We start from the raw sequence: 24,903 nt of genomic DNA, 5'->3' as shown, positions 1-24,903 counted from the left end.
AACAGTAAGCATGTATTCTTTAAGAAATTTTTTAAAAAAGCAATTTTAAAGCCCTATGTGATCTTTCTGAATATTTAAAATAAGTTCCCCTTTTTTTCTTATGACTTGAGCCAAATTCTGTATCTAATAATCCTATGAACCATGAATAAAACAATCAAATACTGTAATTTACTTAACATTTCCCTATTACTGGGCATTTAGATAGTTTTACATTTTCTGCTTTATATAACTAAAACTATAGTAAATAGATACTATAGTGTTTTTAGGTTTTGTTTCTGTCTTTTGGCCGCAACCCACTGCATGTGGGATCTCAGTTCCCAGACCAGGGATCACACCTGTGCCCCTGCACTGGCAGCACGAAGTCCTGACTACTGGACCACCAGGGAAGTCCCTAGATAGTCCTCTTTAAATGCCAGCCCTCAGCTTTGGCAAAAATCCATCTCTCATACTTCTGCATCTAGAAAATAAACATTAATCTACTTTTCTTTTACAATTTACTAACCTATGCCTCCTGTGATCTAATTCCTCAAGAGCAGAGGTCTACTCTAAAACAGCCTTTACTGTACAGGCACTTCTTCTCTTTCAGTGATTAAAAGTGATAAAATATCTGATCCTCCTCTGTGTCTCAAAATCCTAGAGGGCTCACTTTAACATATATTCAGTATACTTGTGGAATATCTGATTTGTTAAACAGTTGTTTAAGTAGTAATCATCAATTACCAGACATAGAATCTAAGAATATTTGTAGGTTAGTGACATTTTTCATGAGATCTTTTTTTTTCCTGATTATACAAGTAAAACATGCTTGTATTATAATACATGCTTGTATTATAATACAAGTGAAGCTTTGTATTATACCACAAAATATAAAAAAAGTATGTAATTTATATTCTTCCTTTCAGTATGGTGAAAATCTAAATATGTAACTTTGTAGCCTGCTTTTTCCACTTAATTATATTGATATATATTTTTAACATCAGTATGTGTTTACAAACAGAGTAGCATTTTTCTATGTAATACCTCAGATGGAAAATAATTACAGCTTGAATTTAGCAGGAAATGCTTGTATCTTACCAAAAGTCCTAGGACTTTCTGTTGAATGGATGACTCAGTTGGGAATGACTATAAAAAGAAAGAGACATCTATAACTAAAGAACCAAATATAATAAACAAATGCTGAAAACAATCAATAAATGAATGTCCAAAGCTGTAGGCTAAATTCCCATTCTAACCTCTAGAACCCTCATGAAGAGTTCTAACCCTTGATTTTCAATAAAGTGTCTGCAAGTGGTTGGAGATTCATCTGTGAGGTTCCAAAGTGCACTCAAAGTAAACTTCAAAGTAGTGTCCACTGAATTTTGATTGGTTTTCTGCTTCACTATTTGAAGAAGTTGCTGAAAGAGGAAAATAGAATTTCTAATTACTGAACTGTTATTATAATTAGTGGTAATAACATGGACTAACAAGTCCCTGAGGATTAGTTCCATGGGTTCAAACATTTCCTATGAAGGTTTTTACAAGTGCAACAAACAGCCTGTTGGATTAGACTTTTCCTTTCACAAGAAAAAAACAGAGGATTTTCATAAATACTTCTATACTATTCTGATCCCTTCTACAAGAAAAAAAGGATTTTCACAAATGCTTCTATAATATTCTGATCATACCTATAATCTAATCACCTGTAAATAAAATGAAAAGCAAAATGATTAAAACTTAGGATCTACTATGTTACCCAAGAGGTCACAATATATACTCACTTCAGATCCTGGGATAAAAAAGGTGGAGGGAATGAATCTACTACTTACTACATATCAGCAAATTATATCCTATATTGTAATACTGTCGTCTTCATTTTTCAGAAGAGGAAATTGAGTCCGAGTAATATTAAGTAATTTTATCACAGCCAACTTAGTAAGAGAAAGTAAGAATTGGAAGACCTAATTCTCTCCTACCCCATGTTTTCCTTAAGAAAAAAAGAAAGGATGAACTATATACAATAGTAAGAGAATTAAAGTCTAAATTGGGTTTAAATAAGATAATAGCTTTGAAATTCCATTTGTAAATTATTTCAATCATAGCTTTAAACCTAAGAAATGTTAAGCTTGAAAAATAAATATTTTAAGACCTACATGGGCCATTTATAATTCCATTTTTAGTTTACACTTTTGGGGGTAAAAGGAGCTCTGCTAAAAGAGATACAAGTAACATTAATGAGCACTATTATTTAAAGTTATATACAAAATGGCAACCCACTCCAGTACTCTTGCCTGGAAAATCCCATGGACAGAGGAGCCTGCTAGACTACAGTCCACGGGATCGTAAAGAGTCAGACATGACTGAGCGACTTCACTTTCACTTCCACAATGAAGGAAAAAATTTTTAAGAAACACAATCATCCAGTTGCAATTATGTAACTTAATAGCATAGTGGCCAAGAGTGTGGCACTAGAATTGGGCTATCTGAACTTAATTAAGGGCTTAAAAAAAATTAGCTAGCATCACCATTACTACTACTATTAATTCCTGCTAATTGCTACTCAAACTTAATTTCCTCCCAAAGCACGCAAATGGACTACTTCTTTATAGTCTTGGAATACACCTCTAGCCAAAATTACTGAAACTCATTCACAGCAATAAAAAGTCATATTTAAAACTAAAATGTCATCCCTGAAAAGAGTAAAAATAAATAAAATCAGCAGCCTTTTCTACTCATCTAACATATGTGTTGTATTTTGTGCTACGAACTTAGTATATTCCTTCAATCTTTTTTTCCTTTTCAATCTTCTTAACAACTGTATAAAGCATTTTTTTATGACTTCAAAGAAAATTTAGGTGACTTGCCTGAAATCACACAGCTGCTGAGTGATAGAACTGGGAATAAGGCATGATTTTAACTTAGTCTCTTTAAACCTTTTAAGTTTTCACTGTTCACCATACTAATTCCTCAACTGAAGCAACCCAAAATCATAAATCAGCTATTAACATTATCTTTTCCCCTAAACCATCTAGCAAAGTCTTATGACTGTAATAGAGATGCCACATTTTTTTAATAAATAACAAAATCACAGAACTATGTGAACTAGATAGGATTTAAGGTTTATTTAGGCCCCAGTGGTCCAGGTAATTTATCTAAATTCACACAGTGAGTTTACAAGTTAGACCCTGGGTCATCTGATTCCTAGTTTAGGACTCTTTCCACCTCCTGTTAAAGAGTAAAGCTGCCCCAATGAAGAGAAATTAACACATTCACTTAGAAGTAACAAAAACAAACTTTTGAAATATAAAATCTCAGAAGATAGGCAAGTACTGGGGGGCACCAGTACTTGATGAAGTACTGGCAAACACTGAAGATAAGCAAACACTGCCTGAGAATAATGAAAATGAAAACTGTTTAGGGGTCTGCATAGACTCACCCTGACGATGAAGAGCTCAGCACCAAGCTGGGCTGTCTGTTCTGTAGAAAGCTGCAAGCAAGCAGAAGACAAGGTAAATGTCCAAGGATCTACTGGTGTGAGTTTAATATCATTCATTGTAGCAGACTCCGAAGGTCAGACCAGAATCTCTGATCACCCTGGAATTCTGCAATACTGAATGCAGCTTGAATAAGTTAACCTGGTTTACTGAACTGTCAGGGGAAACAGTTTCCTACAGAAAATTATAAACATGAATTCAGGTACCTTGGCAGCCAGAATGGAAATGATAGCAACTGCCATCCTCTGCATGTTTTGATCCTCATGGTTGCAGAGCCACTGCATGACAAGCTTGGCTGCTTCAAACCTGAAAACACACAAGGAGTTTAATGAATTAACCCTGGAGGCCCCAGGAGTAGTTTCAGAGCTCCAGCTGGGAACTGATGCTACAATTTAGGTAGGTGAGAAAGAAAAGGAAAGTTCCTCCTAACTGATAGAGAATAACAAGTACACTTAGTGTTTTGGAGATGGTATTATTAATTCTGACAACACTGTAAAAGAAACAGAGAGTTTGGAAAAAATGGCCAAAAATATCTGACATTCATCTTCTAGAGGTATAACATATTTCTATTCTGTAGTGATAATAATAATTTTAAGCATTTTCTGGTTCCCCCTCAGTACTTAGCACAATGGGAACACTCATTCTTTTACTCAAAAACATTTATTCAGCTTCTCCTTTGTGCCAGATATTGTTTCAGATGCTAGAGACAGATTAGCAAACAAAACAGAGAAATATCTCTACTCTCACAGAGATTACACTCTAGTGGGGAAGACAGGTAATAAATAAGTAAGTAAAGTATATGGCATGTTTGGGTACTGACATATGCTAGAGAAAAAATAAATAAAACAGGAAAAGAGAGGATATGATACATAGAAACTTTATTAGTCTCAAAACATGTCCATATATATCAAATAATATAACCTAGTATTAAAAGTTAAAAGCGGATTCTGAAGTTCTTTGAATTTGGGGGTTGGAATTCTAGCTCTACCTACTGTTGATAACAATAAAACACATTGTTTTATCCTGTGAGGCAATATAGTGACGTCATTAAGAACATCATACACTTTGGAATCAGCCTGGATTCAAATATCACCTTCACCATGTACTAACTTTGGGACCCTGGGTAACTTTCTTCATCTCTCTGAACTTCAATTTTCTTGTCTGTAAAATAATACAGTCTATTCCACAGAACTGTTGTGAGGATTATATCATATCACACATAACGCTTAAGACTTAGTACAGACCTTGGCACATATCAAACTTTTGATAAAAGTTAATTTTTACTAGTACTGATTTCCTCTGTGCCTTTACTTATGCAGTTCCCACAAAACATTCAACTCAGTCAATTTTCGGTTTCAAGGCAATATGACATGGATATAAAAAGTAGAAGCTCTGGAAGTCAGTCTGGATTTAAATCTAAATTCTGCTACTTACTATCTTATCACCTTGAGCAAGCTACTAAACTTCTCTGTGCCTCTGTTTCCTCATCTGTAAAATGAAGATTACAAGAGTAACAATTTCACAGGACTGTTGCAAGGACTGAATAAGCATATCGAAAACACCTAGCACAGTGTCCGGCAAGTGCTTCATACATTAGTTATTAGTTTTATTATCTTAATGCCATCACTAAAATGAAATCTTCAATGATCACCAAGCCAATGAAATCTTTCTGTCCTTGCTTGGAGGGCCAGTACATTCTGTCACCCTCTTCTATGAAAGACTGTCTTCTGTTATACTCCTAATTCATCCATCCATCCATCCATCAGCCACTGAAGTACTAAGCACGAGAGGCAAAGATTAACCAACCTCTGTCTCTTAGCACAAAGAAGCTCAATTCTAGCAGACTGTACTCACTGGCTACATCAAGGGCAAACAATAGCCCACCTCAAGTGATGTTATAGCTGTGGGCCTAGCTGTCTGTCTTCTGAAGTTTTACTGGAACGGTTATCCCCATTTTTTTTTTTTGTTAAAGTGTCTATCTACGGCTGCTTTGGAGGTACAATGGGAGGATTAAGTACGTCCAACAGAGACCCTATGGCTCATAAACTGGGAACATTTAATATCTAGCCATTTAAGGAACAGTCTGTCAGCCTCTGGGGTGGTTTATAATTTTCTTTAAGAGATTATGTCTTTTCAACCTGTGACTTCATGTGATCAATGCTGATGCTTAATATATTTATAAAATAAAATTCAGTAATCTACATGAGATACATGTGAAAGTGTGTTGGTCGTTCAGTTGTGTCCAGCTCTTTGTGACTCCAGGGATTGTAGTCCACCAGGTTCCTCTGTCCATGGAATTCTCCAGGCAAGAATACTGGAGTGGGTTGCCATTTCCTTCTTCAGGGGATCCCTGTGACCCAGGGACTAAACTTAGGTCTCCTGCATTGCAGGCAGATTCTTTACCGTCTGAACCAATTATTTATTTCAAATAGTAAATGGAATACTTCATTCCATCAGCATGTCAGATAACAGTGTACTATTACCCAAATAAAAGTAAATCACTATAAAACTGCTGCTTGAGAAAAACACTTCTCATTAAATCATAAAGTATAAATTTATTTTTGAAAATACCATCACTAAAAAATTATATTTTAAAATAGTAAAATGAAAAAAAAAAAAATTAGCTCCTAAATCACATCTTACAAAATAAGGAAACCCTTTTTACTTACTGGAATCCAGCTATATGGTCTCCCTTAACCTCTGCTTAAAAGGTTTCTCCTATAATTCAATATCAAGTAACTATAATAATAAGAGGCATGATACAGAGAAAAGAATGCTGGAGCTAAAACTAGACTTGATCCTTTCTAGCCTTGCAGTTACCAGTCACAAAACCGTAGGCAAGATACTGAATTTCTAAATACTTCCATTTCTTCAGCCTACAACACTGTGCATACATTCTAAAAACTATAATCAGTACAAATTCTTATGCAAAGAGGTATGAAAATAGAATCTGCTCTCATGAATATCAAAGCATTAAATTACAGAAAGTAGATTCAGCATTCTACAAAGTGATACACAAGCCCACCCACCTGATTAACTGTACACTAGGAATATCCTAACTGGTAAGAAATGACCCGAGACAGATTTCTATAATTCTATTTTGTCCCATAGTTCTGGTGCTACCACTTGCCTGTTGAATGGAACGTCTTGAAGAATTCGGTCACTGCAAAGTGAAAGGAGGCAGTTCTTCTGTAACTAAGAACCAAAGACAGAAAAAAAAAAACAAACCCCTGAATAAAATACTGTTTTGTTAGATTCTATTAAAAAAAAAAAAAGACATTTATAAAGCATAACATGTCTTAGAACATTTATTCTGCTCACCTACGGTTCAAAGACTTCCACTGGACCCACATAAGTTTACTTGCACATTTTTAAAATCTTTTTTATTAGATGAGAAATAGGGTGATAAATTGGATAATTCCAGCTAATCTCCCTCCCTTCTGGTGGCCCTTGGATGGGTTCTAGTTTGTCTTCTGTTCACCTGGCTTCCAGAGTCCATGAAAACCAAAGGCTAAAACTCATCTAGTTTGGCAGCTGTTCTCAATGAGGGAAGCTGGCTTTAATGATCCACTCCCCAATTTAGGTTGCCAATTTTACTTGATTTTGGGTCTCTGAGTATTTTCTACTAACTTGCCAACTCATTGTTAAATTTTAAGAGTTAAAAATATAATTCAAGCAGCATTTTTAGTTTTTATCCAAAGAACAGGACAGGTTTTGTAGACTACCTATACTGCTAGAAACAGAAAATCCATGTTTTATTTATTTCTCTATTCCAGTACTTGAGTACCTAACCAATGCCTGGCTCAGAGCAGAAGCTCTACGCCTAATCCTGTATGCTGAAATTATTACTAACTCAAGGTCTAAGTGCAAGAAGTTTTACATGGCTTGCATTATTTCCCACAATGTTTGGACTGAAATAGTTTTAGGTAAGGAATGCATTCTTTAGTATTCTACTTCTCTATCGCCCTGCACTCAGTCACACCACAAAACTTATTACTTCACAGCCTCCAAAGGAATTTCCAGCTTTGGTCTAGTAAAATGAACTGTATGGAGGTAGGAGATGGGTAGCAGACACTAAAAAGACCATTTGAATGTGAATTCCCATATGCTTGCCTGCTGGTGGTTGGGAAAATGTTCCATGGCTTTGAGCAGCAAATGGGTCACATCGGCCAGGAGTCGGACAGGCATTCCTGCAGCAAGATCCTGCTTGGTTAAATTAAACACACAGGCGCTTGCAGCAAGCTGCACTGGCAAATTCATAGGGTGGTTTCTCATCCCAGTAACCACAAGCTGAAAAAGAAATGAGTTCTCTTAATCCAACTTATAAAAGACATATAAACCCTCTTCATATAGCAATGGAGAAGGACCCACTCCAATTCTCTTGCCTGGAAAATCCCATGGACGGAGGAGCCTGGTAGGCTACAGTCCATAGGGTCTCAAAGAGTCGGACATGACTGAGCTACTTCACTTTCACTTTTCACTTTCATGCATTGGAGAAGGAAATGGTAACTCACTCCACTATTCTTGCCTGGAGAAACCAGGGACAGGAGCCTAGTCAGCTGCCATCTATGGGGTCACACAGAGTCGGACACGACTGAAGCAACTTAGCAGTAGCAGCAGCAGAATATAGCAACATTACTCTGTTGATCTGTAATAATTTCTAAGATATCTTAAGTATATTTTTTATCCTTATGTGCAGAGCCTAGGACATAATAGTTATTCACCTACCTGGTCAAGGGAGGTGTCAAGTTGTTCATGTCCGGAAATTTTTCTGTAATGTTAATGAATCTTTTCTATTCAGAGAAAACATCTTAGTATTTCCTAGACATAGTTCAGTCTGGCCTGTTTTATGCCAAACACTAAACAAATTCTTACTGACTTGAATAGGGTAAACCAGCAGCAAACTTCACTTTCAAATCCCAACATTCAGTTCCTTAAGAATACTGCTAAAATTAAAATAAAATAAAATCCATTTACTTCCCTCTGGCCTAGATAACTACTTCTCCCCTTTTCCTCTCTCCTCAAATCCCCAACAAATCCTCCCCATTCCTCATTACTGACTGAAGATCTTACTTCCAGTTACCCCAAGAAAACTGAAGTAATCATAAAAGAACTTCAGATTCTGGCTTTTACACGTACCTCCTTGCCAGCATACACACGAGGAATTGCTGTCTGCCTGCCTGTGACCATAAATGACCTCTAGGGGCTCCTCTCTAAAAATAATCCCTCCACTTAAATGCTTGATTCTTCCCTTCTTGTCTACTCAAGGACACTGCTTCAGCTGATCTCCCCTTCCAACTCCTATACCAGATTTTTATTCTGTAGTCGATCATTCACACAGCATACAAGGTATTTTCTTCTCTCATCTAAAACAAAACAAAACAAAACCCACAAACATCCTCAGCCAACTACCACCTTTTGCTTTTGCTTTCTTTTGCAGCAAAAACTCCTTACAAGGATCACATTTCTCTCTGCACCATTCTCTGAATGAATGAATGAGTAAATATTTCATATCAGGACGACGGGTCTGGTCCTCTGTTACTCAAGTGCACAGTAACCAAAACCAAAAAATGATAATGCATATGCCAAGCACCAATATCCTCTGGTATGTACACGGGAGGTGGCGGATGTTGCAGTCAACATCCGGAGACTCAGATGTTCCTGCTTCTTATCCAAACACCCCATTCTCAAAAAATTTAAGAAACTGGGAAGTTAAGTCATTTCTGGCTCTGCCACTAATTTATTGTTACTTAACTTCACAGACCCTCAAGTACATAATCCGTGAAACAGAAGATAAAACTTCTCTCGGGATTGTTGTGCCCACTAAAAGAGGGACCAAATATGATATAGTACTAAATTAAATGTGTATAAGGATTATCCTGAGGGATTATTACAATGTAGATTCCTGTATCTTATCCAGCCCTACTGAATCTAAATTTTCTTGGAATGAGGTTCACAAATGCTTTTTAAAATAAGCAATATCCCAGACTTCAGGTGGCTAAAGAACCACATTCTGACAAAAAAATGTCCCACCCAATCAACAAAATTAAGAATCCTCCTTTTTTTTCCTCCAAAAACTGTCTTGGGTAAAATATCTTAATTGGGGAATAACACAGATTAGTTACAAAAGCACAAGAAGGTTCATAAATAGCATGGAAAAGTGCTTTATAAAATCCCAATATTGTATTTCTTTAAAAACCATATACAGAAGCAATACATGGCTAATATACCAAGTAGTGTCCTGATTCAAGTTATATACTCTATTTTCTACTACAGCTGGTAAAAAGATATCACAATGATTACTGGTTTTAGATAGTTAAATATGAACTTGAAGGCATTTATATTGTTTAAATGAGATTACTATAAAACTTCAGTAACACTATTCAGTTATCTCCTCTCATTCTCATTTATGGCTAAAAACTGAATTATATATTATCAATCTTATAAAAAAAAAAAGACTAAATGCAGATTTTCACCAATTTTCTTCACAAAACCATCATCTATCTAGGAAGATAATTTCACACTTCTCACATCCAGTTTCTTGTTCTTACCTTTAAAATTTCTGGCTTTGTTTTTTCCATCACATGAGTCAGGCTAAAAAGGTGAAATAGAGCTTCTCGGACAAAGAAGGCCCGTTCACTGTACCTCTTCAGTGCTTCTGCAATCTGAGTTTCATTGGCTTCTCCAGACACCTTTGAACACAGCCAGAAGACGAGCTTTTAGGATTCTTTTCAACCCTCCAAGTGTCTCTATCCAAACATCATTTGTGTGGACGGCATCCTGGATAGTTATGTAAAGCTTCAAACAAATGGCTATGATTATTTTCCAACCCATCCAGAAAAGTCACCCTGTGAAGGTATACATATGCTAAACAGATATATATTAGATAGGCTCAGACCCTAGAATAAGTCTATGGGTAAAATTTTCTATACTGTACCTAAAATAAATCTCAAGATATTTAACTCTGATTTATAAGGTCTTACTACACATGATTAGGCTTCTACTGCCTCTTAAGGTAACCCTCTCGCCCTAACTCACAATTTAGTAATGACAGTGGCCTTTTTTTATTTTTATAGCAATGTGTACATGCCAATCCCAAACTCTCAATCTATCCCTCTCCCCACAACACCCTACACTGACCTTTCTGATCTTTCAATAAGCCAAGCTCTTTCCCAGGAAAAAGCTACTAAGTATAATGTCCTCTCTGACTGAAATTTCCTTCTCTTTCTTTACCTAATTTCTATTCATCCTTCTCATTTCAAGTTAAATAACACTTCTTTAGAGAGGCCTTCTCTGGCCCACCAATCTAGGTCAGGTCTTCCTGAAACATCACCCTCATAGCCATTACCATAATCCCCTTAGTAGACTGATCTATTCACTGTACCCCTACAGGCAGCACTGTGTGTGGCTCAGAACAAGCACTCAATAAATATCAAATAAATATATTAATTGATTCTCCCAGATTTATCAAGCTCCCATTCAGCATTAAAAAAATTCTGTTCAAAAGTAGGTTTATCCTGGAATTTCCCATTTATACAGGTTAATATAGTTATCTTAAGTGAAGTGAAGTGAAAGTCGCTCAGTCGTGTCCGACTCTTTGCAACCCCATGGACTATACAGTCCATGGAATTCTCCAGACCAGAATACTGGAGTGGGTAGCCTTTCCCTTCTCCAGGGGATCTTCCCAACCCAGGGATGGAACCCAGGTCTCCCACATTGCAGGCAGATTCTCTACCAGCTGCGGCACAAGGGAAGACCAACTGTGGTTCATATACCACTGGGTAGCCAAATGTATGTAACAAGAAGTGGCTTTTGGGAAAAGTAAGCCAGTAATAAGTAAAAAAAGAAATTATTACAGTATCACCATGATCCTCAATGAATTAATGGAACTAGGTGTTGAATGTCAACAACTGCTAATAAATCACAGAAAGAAAAACAACCAGACATTATGTACTTCCTTAATGAAAGAACGTAAAACCTAAGCGTCCTGCCAAAGGGATTAAACGTGAGTTTGACCAAGTCCTCACATCCAGCTACCAATCTGCAGAAAATACAGTCAATATGCACCACAAACATACAATCAAGAAAATCTAGACTGAGGGAAAGTCTACAGACCAAAGGGTCAGATTCTTTAATACACAAAGTATAAGGAAAAGAAACGGATGGAGAGGGAATTTTATAAAAGATACTGAAAAGACGTATGATTTTGAAAAGTGGGCAAAAGTGGGCAAGAAAAGTGAACAAGATTAACTAAGTGCCTAGAGGTAAATGGTTGGGCTGTAAAATTATTTAAAAGAGCAAGGACATGATTATTATTAGAGTCAGGGCAGAGATTACTTTTGTGGGGAAGGAGGAAGTTGTGATCAGGATGGGGCATGTGAAAGAGCTTCAGGGTGGCTGACAAGTTCTATTTATCAACCTGAGTGACAATTTCAAAATGGTAAAAAAAAAAAAAATACAAAAAACCCCCAAACCCTATCTTTTTTTGGCAGCACCATTATAAAAGGTAACACAAAAATAAATGTTTAAAATATATTACTTAGTAATAACTATGTTCATATGGGTAAGGAATATGCAGCTTTAAGAAAATGAAGGGCTGTATCACAGCTAACATTTTAACCACCGATGGGATATGCTACAAAGGTCTAATAAAATTAGACTATAGTACAGATGTGTGTATCAAGTGACAAAAAGGCATATACTGAGCATTTGTAAGACTGTAAGACTGCGGGAATAACAATGGAAGTTTCTTTACAAAATGTTTTTTATACTATTGATGTATAATATAGGCTTCTTTGGAGGCTCAGTGGTAAAGAATCCGCCTGCCAATGCAGGAGACACAAGAGATGTGTGTTTGATCCCTGGGTGGGGAAGAACCCTTGGAGAAGGAAATGGCAATCCACTCAAGTATTCTTGCCTGGGAAATCCCATGAACAGAGGAGTCTGACAGGCTTCAGTTTGTGGCGTCATAAAAGAGTCAGACACGACTTAGTGACTAAACAACAATAAGAATGTATAATACACATACATAAACATCGATTTTGACTATGTATTCACACATATAAGCAGTTATTGAACAATAAAAATTTTCCTAATGTTCAACTGTTTTTGAATCACCCTGAACTTTTTCTTAGATTTTAGATTTGGAAAGACACTGAACTATTAGGAGAGCTAAAAAAGACTGTAAGAGGGAAAACACATGAACAGTCATCTTCATCAGACTTCATTTATCCATGTTGGTTGATTCAAACAGCTTTACAATCTTATATAAAATATAACCTCAAGTTATCTTTAAATGTAAAATTACAGAACTTTTGTTACTGGAATGTAAATAATCTGAACCAAATTTCATTGCCTGTATATTTATTCAGTGGTTAACACTTCTTGAGCCCCTACCCTACTCAAATCAAGCAATCTGGTTCTTCAAACTATATGCATCTTCAATTCAATCAATTTCATATGCTAGATAAAAAAAAAAAAACCAACAACAACAAAACAAACAATCATCTGTATATACTAGTTTCTGCAATCTATTTAAAACAGAAAAAATGTCCTTTACCACTAAGTTAAACCTTATTAATATTTAAAATATGGATAAAACTAAATGTATATTCTAAGGAAAGACTTTCTTGTAGCACTCAGCACATAACTCTATTACAGCATTTCTCACAACTGATTAAAGCTATTTTTAAACTGTCTGTCTGTTCTCCACTGGATCAGAATTCCTCAAGAGCAGAAGCACTAGCTCAGACGTCTTTAAAAAGTACGTATTAAGTCTTAGTTCAAGGGAGAAGTCTAGGTTAGAGATATAAATTTAGGATGATTCCTAAATTTACATAGGCATATAGGTTTGGGGCCTGAGAGATTTAGGAAGAATCAATAAAAGAAACCGAGAGAAAGTCCAAAAAGTACGGAAAAAACAAGGTCAATCTGATATTCTAGAAACTGAGTTAAAAAAAAAAAAAAAAGGTATTTCAAGAAGGAAGAAAGATCAACTATGTCAAAAGGCACTTAGACCAAATGAGATGAAGACTGAGAATACTGGGTTTAACATATAACCAGTGCTTCTCAGGAGTGAGGCAGCCAAAAAACACAGGAATCTTAATGGTGGGATAGCGGAAGGTTGAGGAAACTGATGGTGACAAACGAGCAGATAAGGTAGGGAAACCAAGGTGACAGGGTTGGTAATTCTACGTCAGAAAACCCTTTGTGTTGGGACTAGATGAGTAAGAGAAAGAACTAAGGTTCTCAAATATAGGCAGAGATGCAGTAAAGGAATACATTCCAGGCTCATCAGCTAGCTGTGATCCTTAAGAAAATCACTCCCTCTCACTGAGGAAAATACCTCCCTCACAGAGCCAAGAGATCAAAATACATAATATACATGCAAGTGGAAAAACAAATCTTTTGTTCTTTGAACCACCCACTAAAAGTACCAGATAATGCCTCATAAGGAATACTGGGGAGTGACACTGTCTCTACTGAGGCATGTAAAACCAAAACTGTCAAACTAAATTAATTTAAAGCATCATAACATTAAAATAATCATTTCAGACCCATTTTTCAACTTTGCTAACCTGGAAAATTTTAAAAAAGGAGACAGAGCAATCTCAGCTCTCTTCTCTTAACATGACCTATTATTTTTCAACTCTCAAATTAGTAGTCAAATAAATAATTTAAAACAAACATCTATTTTTATGTATAGTTGAATAAGGGGCAAAGTTCCAATGATCTCAATTTTTTAAAAAAATTATTTTAAAACAATGATTCTCCATTTTGGATACATATTAAAATCACCCAAGGAGCTTTAAAAAAAACTGATGCCTCAGTCCCACCTCCCTACAGTGCTTCTGATTTAATTACTCAAGTTACTTAGATGATTTTTTTAATTAAAAATTTTTCCAGCTTTAAAAGATATATATTATAGATACATAATGACAAATACATTCTGTAAGTGTAATGTGTAAAACGATGATGTTATACATGTAAATACTGCAAAATGATTATCATGATACAGTTACTTAACATATCCATCATCTCAAATAATTACACTCCAGGTAATTTTAATTATAGCCAAGGTTAAGAATCACTGTGTTTACAGAAGTGGAAACTAGATGACAGCAAAGTAGGTGTTTTCTAGAGTCAAAATTTCAAAGCAATGATGTTCCATTTGTAAAATCAAACCTGTTTCACAAAGGCATTGTACAATGTGTATGTTCTACTAGCCTCAACTGAAAATCTTGGGCTAATTCACTCTAGGGTCTGTTGGTGGTAAGAACAATCAGCAAAAATCACACTGCTCGGGAATCATAGCTACTGGAGGATCTTTGCCTTGAGAAGATTACTTAGTGCAGTGTGCTAGGGACACATTTCTCTCATCGTTGAGGACACAGATCAAGCTCACCTCCTCTGGGAAATCCTTCCTAAACTCCCAGTACACAGAGATTTCTTCCCCTTTGATTTTTATAATTCTTTACTGATCCATTTCTTAGGCAGACAAGTAACACTAACTTAGTAATCTACATTTTTATGCTGCCTTTACCCACAAGCCCTGTGCTAGAAACTTACCTTGTTCAATAACAAGCTGTTATGTAGTTCCTCACACTTGCTGCCCTGCACCTGGCTCATGTGACTTTGCCCTTTCTGGCCCTAGCACCTACTTTTTCCAGCCTCATCTCATCGCTCTGCAACTTCCTACTCTAGAACTCTAGCCACAGTGGCTTTCTTGAAGTTCCTTGGATGTACCATGTTCCCTTCCTACCACACATCTTTTGCTGTATTATTCTTGCTGCCTGGAATCTTCTCTACCAAGTTACTCATCCATAAGGTCTTCACTCATTCATCAAGTCCTCAGAGAAGCCTTAAACTAAGTCAAGCCTCTCTGTTCAACATACTCAAATACAGTATTATGTAGCTTTTAGATTCTTCACACTATGCAGTTTATGCACATATATATATGTGCACATTATGTATATGATATATAAATACATATATTGAAATCATACACCCATAACATATGTATGATACTTCACTGTCTGAATCCCTCACTAAATTATAAGCTCCATGAGGGCAAGATCACGCCATTTCACTCTACCATCAAATCTCCATGTCTAGCGCAGTACATAATATGCAGAGGTACTTAATAAAATATTTACTGAATGAATGAATAAAAAAGTGACTCAAAATAATTGCCTACATTCTACTTTTTAAAGTCTAAATTTACAAATAATATAAGAACTGACATGTTTTAAAATGTTCTATAGCTAACCTTTCCTTCTCCTTTTTTGAGATCGATATTGATTGCTAAAAAAGAATACTCCTGCACTGCTGGCAGGAAAGTAAACTGGTACAGTCACTATGGAAAATAGTATGGAGGTTCCTTACAAAACTAAAAATAGAGTTACCATATGATTCAGAATCCCATTCCTGGACATACATCTGGAGAAAATTATAATTCAAACAGATACATGCATCCCCAAATTTACAGCAGCGCTATTTACAATAGCCAAGACATGGATGCAATCTAAGTGTCCATTGATAGACAATGGATAAAGAAGTGGCGTGGTATACACACACACACATGAACACTACTCAGCCATAAAAAAGGATGCAGTATTGCCATTTGCACCAGGTAGAATCAAATGATGCTTCAACTTAAGTGGTTTGATGTAAGTCGTAGAGGAAAAAAAAAATGGGGCTCTGAAATTTGATAGATGTAGATCCAAACACTGGTTCTAACTAACAGTAAATCATAATTTCTATGTTTTTCATCTATAAAGTGGAGTTAATATCAACCTACAGATATTACCATATACAATATAAAGCACTTATAGGATACAATGTATGTTAGAAAAATACTGCTGCTGCTAAGTCGCTTCAGTCGTGTCCGACTCTGTGCGACCCCTGCGACGGCAGCCCAACAGGCTCCCCCGTCCCTGGGATTCTCCAGGCAAGAACACTGGAGTGGGCTGCCATTTCCTTCTCCAAGAAAAATACTAGTTGTCCTTAAACCTGTTACAGTTCTATCCTTCAAGGTCTGATTCAGATACCATCTTCCATCAAGATGAAAATTCTCCAGTGAGAAAAAGTTTCTCCTACTCTCCTACAGCAACTATACTGATCCTTGGCTTTAGAGTTGTTTGTGATCATAACATTACTACTACTATCAAGCTCCTTGGAAGCAAATCCTGTATCTTTTTTATCTTTCAATCTCAAGTTGAGCCAAGTTCAGTAGATGTTTCCCAAATGGAATTTAAGCCATTACGCATGAGAAACCTAAGAAGAGAAGGATTTTACCATTTTTACAATAGAGATCTTCTTGGACAACTTACCTCCCATTACTCTTTTCTACAAAGGAGCATCTCTAGTTTCTTTGACGTGATCCTTTAGATATTATATGTTTAAGTGGTTCAAAATATCTAAACATTCTCTTCATGAAAACTATCATTTATCCAGGGCCTACAACATGACTTGCACTTTACATATATAATTATTTATCTTCAGAATAATTTTGCAGGTAAGAATCATATCTATTTTATAAATAAATGTAAATTGAAAAGTTACATCATAGTTTGCTCTGGGCCATAAAGCAAATAATCTGGAATATTAATTCAGACTCAAAAGCAAGGCCTTTTCACTCTATGTCATATTTCATGAATATGATCTATATATTATTAGACATTCACCTTAATGGAGTCTTATGTAAACTAAACAATGGTCAGCCTGACAAAGGAATATATTTTTAAAATCTGACCTTCAAATGTCCTTCGCCTGTGAGGAATTCAGAATAGCCAGCATCAGTGGCCAGCAAACCTACAAACTGCATGCTGGGCCGTTGCTGAATAAAAGCTTCAACAGCTTTGTCTGTCACATGCTTCCTCCCAGAAACATCCAGGGAGACGAGGTTGGGCAGGATGTCCTTTTGTTCTAGTAATCGAAGAGCTATGTCTGATGTAAACTGTTTATCATCCGAAATATCAAGATGATTCAGATGTCTTAGTTCTCGAACAACATCCAGTATCTGGGTAGTTGTCATTTTTAAACATTTCAAGTGATGCATGGTTAGAGACTTGAGTCGGTCTTTGCAAGCCAGCAGAGCCGTGATGTCTGTGATCGAGGTGTTAGAAATATCCAGGCTCTCTAATCTTGGCAATGAGGCAACTTCAGCCAGGTCTTCATTGTAAAAGAGAACATTGGTGATGCTTAATGCTCGAAGGCCAGAAAGTCGGCTAAAGCACCGCTCATAAGGATCTTCGAGGGACAGAGTTAATGAGTTCAGCACGAGGCACTGGAGATTTTGCTGGATCCATTTATTACTGCCAAGCCCACTGATGATGTCTGTAATCGTGATGTCAGCATTCACACCTGTGGCATCAAGTTCCACTAACTTGTGGTGGCAGAAGGCTTTCCGGAAAGCAACAGCAGAGATCTTGGCTTTGCGAATGCAAGCTCGTTTTAAGCGCATCTGGTTGCCCCTAAAAATACCTACAGTTGCATCATTCAGGAGACCTAGGAAAAAATAAGCAGTACTTTAACTTCAAAAAATGGTTAAAGGATAGCTAAAACTTCCAGTATACTTTACACTTTCAAAGCACTACCATGTAACAGTATTTCATTTAATAGACACAACAATTCATTAAGGTAAGAATGTGATTATCTACAATTTATAGCTGAGTAAACTGGGGTTCAAAAAAGTGGTCTTCCAACAGCACAGAAATAGCACGTGGCAGAATCAGGACTGTGTTAGGCATTACTGATATTCACTAATATCTGGTTCTCCTCCCATTACTGGACACATGCACAGTTGTGTTTTCCAACCTACCCTTGGATTTAGATGGGGCTACATGCCCAGTTCTAGCCAAAGGTATACCAGATCCAAGTACAAAAGGATCATGAAAGCAAAGAAAAGGAAGTAATTTACCATCCCTGGAGATCTGAAAAAGGCTCCATGGAAGAGGTGATCCTTGAGAAGGTCTTTCAAAGATGAAGGAAAAATGCAAAGATGGAGAAGGAAGGTGAGGGGAATTTAAGAAGAATACAGGGGAAAACCTAGATATGAGTGAGAACATGGTCGATTTCTGAAGATTACGTATGGAAGTGGGAAGAGACAAGGAATAAGGCTAGATCACTGAAAGGTCAAGAGAAGAAAGCAGGCTAGCTAGAGATCTTGGGACACAAAGAACAATATGGTGGAGTTCCTGGTTTTTTCCCCTGTACCATATATTCCAGACTTAAGCTGGCAATTGGGAAATACCAACAAGCACACACAAAAACAGCCCCTCCCCTGCCAGGGCCACAAAATCTGCTCACTCTAGCCAAAGTACCAGGAAAAGGGCAGCCTAGCAAGGGTAAATGTTTTTGTCCCTCACTTGACTTCTGTTGACACCCGAGACTTAGTGCTCCTCATTATGGCTATGCGGGAGACTGGTGTTCTGGTTCCTCATTAGGTCTCTGGTGTTTGAAATAAAGTGATTACTTTATCTCACCACATTTCCTGATGTGGATGAGGGTGTCAGAGACATGAACAAAACCTCACCCTCATCCACACCAGCAGATGCCAAGCGGGGAACCTAGACTTTCACTCCTGCTATAACTAGTTGCCACAATCTCCCACAGAGAAGTGTTAGGAGAAGGCCGAGTATGGAGGCAGGACTTCCATGTCCATCTGGCAGTAATGAGGTGCTTCTCCCTTTCTGAGCTGGGGTGGTATCAAAGGAAGCCTAGTGGAGAGTTGAGACTTCATCACTGCCCAACAGTAAGTAATGAGGTCACCTCCCTACAACATGCTGTCAGTGGAGGCCAAATGAAGAAGAGAAATGAAGTACTCACACGGCTCTCAGCTAGGGAGGGTACCAGTAGCGAACTAGTGGGGAAGCAGCACGCCAATCCCCTGCAGAGCAGTAATGAGTAATGAGAAGCACTAAGTCTCAGGTGTCAACAGAAGTCAAGTGGGGAATAAGAACATTTACCCCAGTCTGGCAATAACAAGGCAGTGCCTTCACCTTCCACTGCTAGAGTGGTGGCAGAGACACAAACAAAAACAGCAGTCCCACATAACACAATATCCAAAATGTCCAGATTCCAATAAAAACTCACTCATCATACAAAGGACCAGTAAGATCTCAACGTGAAAAGAAGACTATAGATGTCAACACTAAAAAAATGAGAAATGTTAAAATTATTTGATGAAGGTCTTAAAGGAGCCATCATAAAAATGCTTAAGTGTGCAAATACAAACAAGCTTGAAACAAATGGAAAACAGAAAACCTCAGAAAAGAAGCAGAAGTTATAAAGAAGAACCAAAGGAAAATTTTAGAATTGAAAAATACAATAATGGCTGCGTTCAACAACAGAATAAAAGGAAAAAAGGAAAGAATTAGTGAACTAAAAGAGTGAAAAAAAAAAAGAAATTACCCAAATCTAAAGAACAGGTAAAAAAAACAGACTTAAAACATATTTGAACACAGCTAATTTGTCCAGAAAGAGTGGAGGAATAGGGCAGGGTTGAAAAAGTATTTGAAGAAATCATTACACACCTATTAAAATGGCTCAAATAAAAAAACAGTAATAACACCAAATGCTGGCAAGTATGCAGAGAAACTGAGTCAGTCTTACATTGTTAAGAGTGTAAAATGGCATAGCCATTCTGTAAACAGTGTGGCTAAACATGCAACTACAATAGGACCCAACAGTAGCACTCCTGGGCATGTATCCCAAAGAAATGAAAACTTATGTTCACATAAGACCTGTCCATGGATGACTATACCACTACAATATTCATATTCGACATTACATTCTTAATAGTTAATAGTTAGATATTATATTAATAAGACCATTCAGGTATGACCTAAATCAAATCCCTTATGATTATACACTGGAAGTGAGAAATAGATTTAAGGGCCTCGATCTGATAGATAGAGTGCCTGATGAACTATGGACGGAGGTTCATGACATTGTACAGGAGACAGGGATCAAGACCATCCCCATGGACAAGAAATGCAAAAAAGCAAAATGGCTGTCTGGGGAGGCCTTACAAATAGCTGTGAAAAGAAGAGAAGCGAAAAGCAAAGGAGAAAAGGAAAGATATCAGCATCTGAATGCAGAGTTCCAAAGAATAGCAAGAAGAGATAAGAAAACCTTCTTCAGCAATCAATGCAAAGAAATAGAGGAAAACAACAGAATGGGAAAGGCTAGAGATCTCTTCAAGAAAATTAGAGATACCAAGGGGACATTTCATGCAAAGATGGGCTCAATAAAGGACAGAAATGGTATGGACCTAACAGAAGCAGAAGATACCAAGAAGAGGTGGCAAGAATACATAGAAGATCTTCATGTCCCAGATAATCAGGATGGTGTGATCACTGACCTAGAGCCAGACATCCTGGAATGTGAAGTCAAGTGGGCCTTAGAAAGCATCACTACGAACAAAGCTAGTGGAGGTGATGGAATTCCAGTTGAGCTATTTCAAATCCTGAAAGATGATGTTGTGAAAGTGCTGCACTCAATATGCCAGCAAATTTGGAAAACTCAGCAGTGGCCACAGGACTGGAAAAGGTCAGTTTTCATTTCAAGCCCAAAGAAAGGCACTGCCAAAGAATGCTCAAACTACTGCACAATTGCACTCATCTCACACGCTAGTAAAGTAATGCTCAAAATTCTCCAAGCCAGGCTTCAGCAATACATGAACCGTGAACTCCCTGATGTTCAAGCTGGTTTTAGAAAATGCAGAGGAACCAGAGATCAAATTGCCAACATCGGCTGGATCATGGAAAAAGCAAGAGAGTTCCAGAAAAACATCTATTTCTGCTTTATTGACTATGTCAAAGCCTTTGACTGTGTGGATCACAATAAACTGTGGAAAATTCTGAAAGAGATGGGAATATCAGACCACCAGACCTGCCTCTTGAGAAATCTGTATGCAGGTCAGGAAGCAACAGTTAGAACTGGACATGGAACAACAGACTGGCTCCAAATAGGAAAAGGAGTACGTCAAGGCTGTATATTGTCACCCTGCTTATTTAATTTCTATGCAGAGTACATCATGAGAAACGCTGGACTGGAAGAAACACAGCTGGAATCAAGATTGCTGGGAGAAATATCAATCACCTCAGATATGCAGATGACACCACCCTTATGGCAGAAAGTGAAGAGGACCTCAAAAGCCTCTTGATGAAAGTGAAAGAGGAGAGTGAAAAAGTTGGCTTAAAGCTCAACATTCAGAAAACGAAGATCATGGCATCCGGTCCCATCACTTCATGGGAAATAGATGGGGAAACAGTGGAAACAGTGTCAGACTTTATTTTGGGGGGCTCCAAAATCACTGCAGATGGTGACTGTAGCCATGAAATTAAAAGACGCTTACTCCTTGGAAGGAAAGTTAAGTTCAACCTAGATAGCATATTGAAAAGCAGAGACATTACTTTGCCAACAAAGGTCCGTCTAGTCAAGGCTATGCTTTTTCCTGTGGTCATGTATGGATGTGACAGTTGGACTGTGAAGAAGGCTGAGTGCCGAAAAATTGATACTTTTGAACTGTGGTGTTGGAGAAGACTCTTGAGAGTCCCTTGGACTGCAAGGAGATCCAACCAGTCCATTCTGAAGGAGATCAGCCCTGGGATTTCTTTGGAGGGAATGATGCTGAAGCTGAAACTCCAGTACTTTGGCCACCTCATACGAAGAGTTGACTCATTGGAAAAGACTCTGATGCTGGGAGGGATTGGGGGCAGGAGGAGAAGGGGACAACAGAGGATGAGATGGCTCGATGGCGTTACTGACTTGATGGACGTGAGTCTGAGTGAACTCCAGGAGTTGGTGATGGACAGGGAGACCTGGCGTGCTGCGATTCATGGGGTCGCAGAGTCAGACACGACTGAGTGACTGAACTGAACTGAAATGGCATTATGTTTTTAGATGGTAAAATTCTTATTCTGATTTCTAGATCTTATGCACACATTTCCTGGAAAACTTTTAGCATTGAGACCACAGATACAGTGAGCAAAGAGTATAACAAGAGAATTATAGAATCAAGTAAGTAAAACTCTTTAGTATCAGGCTTATTTTAATAAGGACTGCTACCAATATCATTAATCCCTTGAATTGAGTAAATAAGTAAATTTTTTTAAATGAATTATTTTCTAAAATCATTGCACTATTAGAAGACTTATACTAGCAATTTTGAAAGCATTCATAAGGAATTCCCTAGCAGTCCAGAGATTTTTCTTTTGCAGTACTATTAGCAGTATCCACTCTTGACTGTTTGAAGGTGGATATGATTTTTACAAAGAGATTAAATAATCTGTGCATGTAATGAATAAGACAGGTAATCACATGGGGGAAACACAAATGGGGCAGCACACTGTTTCTCTTGATCCTCACTTTCCTCATTTGAACTCAATTTGAAGAAAACTGATAGAAAACACATTCTGATCAAGCATATAGCTTCTCAAAGACATACTCTGAAAGACAATTATTAAGTTATATGTACTTAAAAACTACTTTCATTATTTTATTCATACAAAGCATTCACCAGTGCCTGGTATATAATAAGCATTCAACAAATGTTAGCTGCTATTATTAATTAACAATAGTTATATTTCCAAAGGAATATGGAAAAGTTAAAACTTCAGTTAACATTTATTCTTTTGATTTATAAGACTAGTTATATGTACAAATATTTAAACTGAACTTGCTAAGTGTAATCATTAAACTGAGACCAGAAAGAAATGCTAGCACTACCACAACCTTTTAAATCTCATTTGTAAGGGATCTTTAACTTAAATGTGGATAATACCTATTGAAATTTACCCTCATTCCTTCAGCAGTTGGAAGAATCCAAAGAGACTACAGACTTGAGCAACTTTAGTGAAAACCAAGGAATGCAGACATCTTCTTCCTCCCACCCTTCCTTCGAATGCACTATCTGCATTTGTGTGTGCTCTGTCTATAGACACACACACACACACACACACACACATATCAGATAATGGGATATACTTTTGCTGTGACTTTAAGTATATATAATAAATTCATGTATTTGTGTATGTGTGTTCACTTGCTCAGTCGTGTCTGGCTCTTTTGCAACTGGCATGGACTGTAGCCCACCAGGCTTCCCAGTCCATGGAATTTTACAGGCAAGAATACTGGAGTGGGTGCCATTTCTTCCTCCAGAGGATCTTCCCAACCCAGGGACTGAACCGAGTTTCCTGCACCTCCTGCACTGGCAGGTGGATTCTTTACCACTGAGCCACCTGGGAAGTCCCTTATAGTCCCTATATTTAATAAAATATAACAACTATAAACATATTTGAATATATGTGTGGGTATATATATTTAAAGTCACAGCAAAAGTGTATATACCATTATCGGCTATCCAGGGGAGCAACAACACCTCTAATGTAGGAGTAGGAAGGTTGTGTGGCAGTGAAAAGAAAACTGATTTAGAATAAAACAGATCTGCATTTGAACCAGGACTCTATCATTTACTAGCAGTGTAACTCTTAACAAGTTACTTCTCTGAACCTCAGTTTCCTTATCTGTATATGAATAGGACAAAAGTAGCTACCTTTTAAGTTTTTGAGAAAATTCAAGAAAAGTATAAAATGCCTGGCATTAATATTACATGGAAGAGGCAATTCATAAATGATAATTATCACTATTGCCATATTTATTCTATTTGATAGTTGTGGAAAAAATTGTATTTCTTACTTGTAAGAGTTTACACACCCTAAATATATAAAGGGATGGAATCTCTTTCAACTTAGAACTTACACGTAGGTAACAAAATTCTCAATATATTGTGCATAATCAGAATTTCACAGATAAATCTTTCACATTTTCAGAATTTGTTTTTGAAGACAGAAGTAATACATTAGCTATGATTTCCCGTTTCAAAGATCAAAAGCATAAACTAGCTTTTCCATTATAACATTTATTGATTTTCTTGCTGCCAAATAACCCTGTAAGGTATTTTAGACCAGCAGACTTCCAAACTGCTATTTTGGGAGAGAAGTTATTTTTGCCATGGGAACAGCTTCTCATAACAACAAAATAGAAGAAACAAACAAAAAAAAGGGCTTGCCAGGTTAGAAAAGAAAATGCTTACTTAAATTATGCCATAAGTAGCAAGGTAGGCAAAAATAAATGAATTCCTTTTCCTCAATTAGGCTTTTCTGTTATTTCTATGAAAATAATTAAATGGCCACAGCAGCACTTCAAAATCCAATGCTAATTTAAAGGGCATAATTTTTGTTTCCTCTGTTTATTTATTACCATGAAAAGCCATGGTCTGAAGTAGCCGATCAGCCACCTCCTGTGGGAATACTCCAGGTTCCTGCAGACACAATGTTCCATCTTGTCTTGCTGAGCAGAACTTCTCAAGGTGAGTAGTCAGGAAATTCAAGCAGATATCAAGTAAGGAATAAGGAGATGCCTCCTC

At 37.1% G+C, this 24,903-nt stretch overlaps 1 protein-coding gene across 3 annotated transcripts in view; it reads right to left on the bottom strand.

The window, feature by feature from the left end:
- Positions 1-24,903, bottom strand: part of ZYG11B (zyg-11 family member B, cell cycle regulator) — a 74,570-nt gene that overhangs the window by 24,051 nt on the left and 25,616 nt on the right. For all 3 annotated transcript variants that reach the window (XM_086388767.1, XM_086388756.1, XM_086388762.1), the window contains 9 exons: positions 24,738-24,903; positions 17,224-17,978; positions 10,022-10,162; positions 7,584-7,760; positions 6,601-6,665; positions 3,677-3,776; positions 3,413-3,463; positions 1,233-1,394; positions 1,075-1,122 (listed from right to left, as the gene is read on the bottom strand). In XM_086388767.1, the coding sequence (XP_086244893.1) occupies positions 1,075-1,122; positions 1,233-1,394; positions 3,413-3,463; positions 3,677-3,776; positions 6,601-6,665; positions 7,584-7,760; positions 10,022-10,162; positions 17,224-17,978; positions 24,738-24,750 (1,512 nt within the window). In that variant the 5' untranslated portion in view covers positions 24,751-24,903. The remainder of the gene's footprint in view (positions 1-1,074; positions 1,123-1,232; positions 1,395-3,412; positions 3,464-3,676; positions 3,777-6,600; positions 6,666-7,583; positions 7,761-10,021; positions 10,163-17,223; positions 17,979-24,737) is intronic.

Source organism: Bos grunniens, chromosome 3, assembly GCF_055505025.1.
Source record: "Bos grunniens cultivar Pamir isolate PY7600 chromosome 3, Bosgru_T2T1.0, whole genome shotgun sequence".
NCBI lineage: Eukaryota > Metazoa > Chordata > Mammalia > Artiodactyla > Bovidae > Bos > Bos grunniens.
Note: the sequence above shows the minus strand (reverse complement) of the source record. Positions and strands in the feature narration are given on the sequence as shown.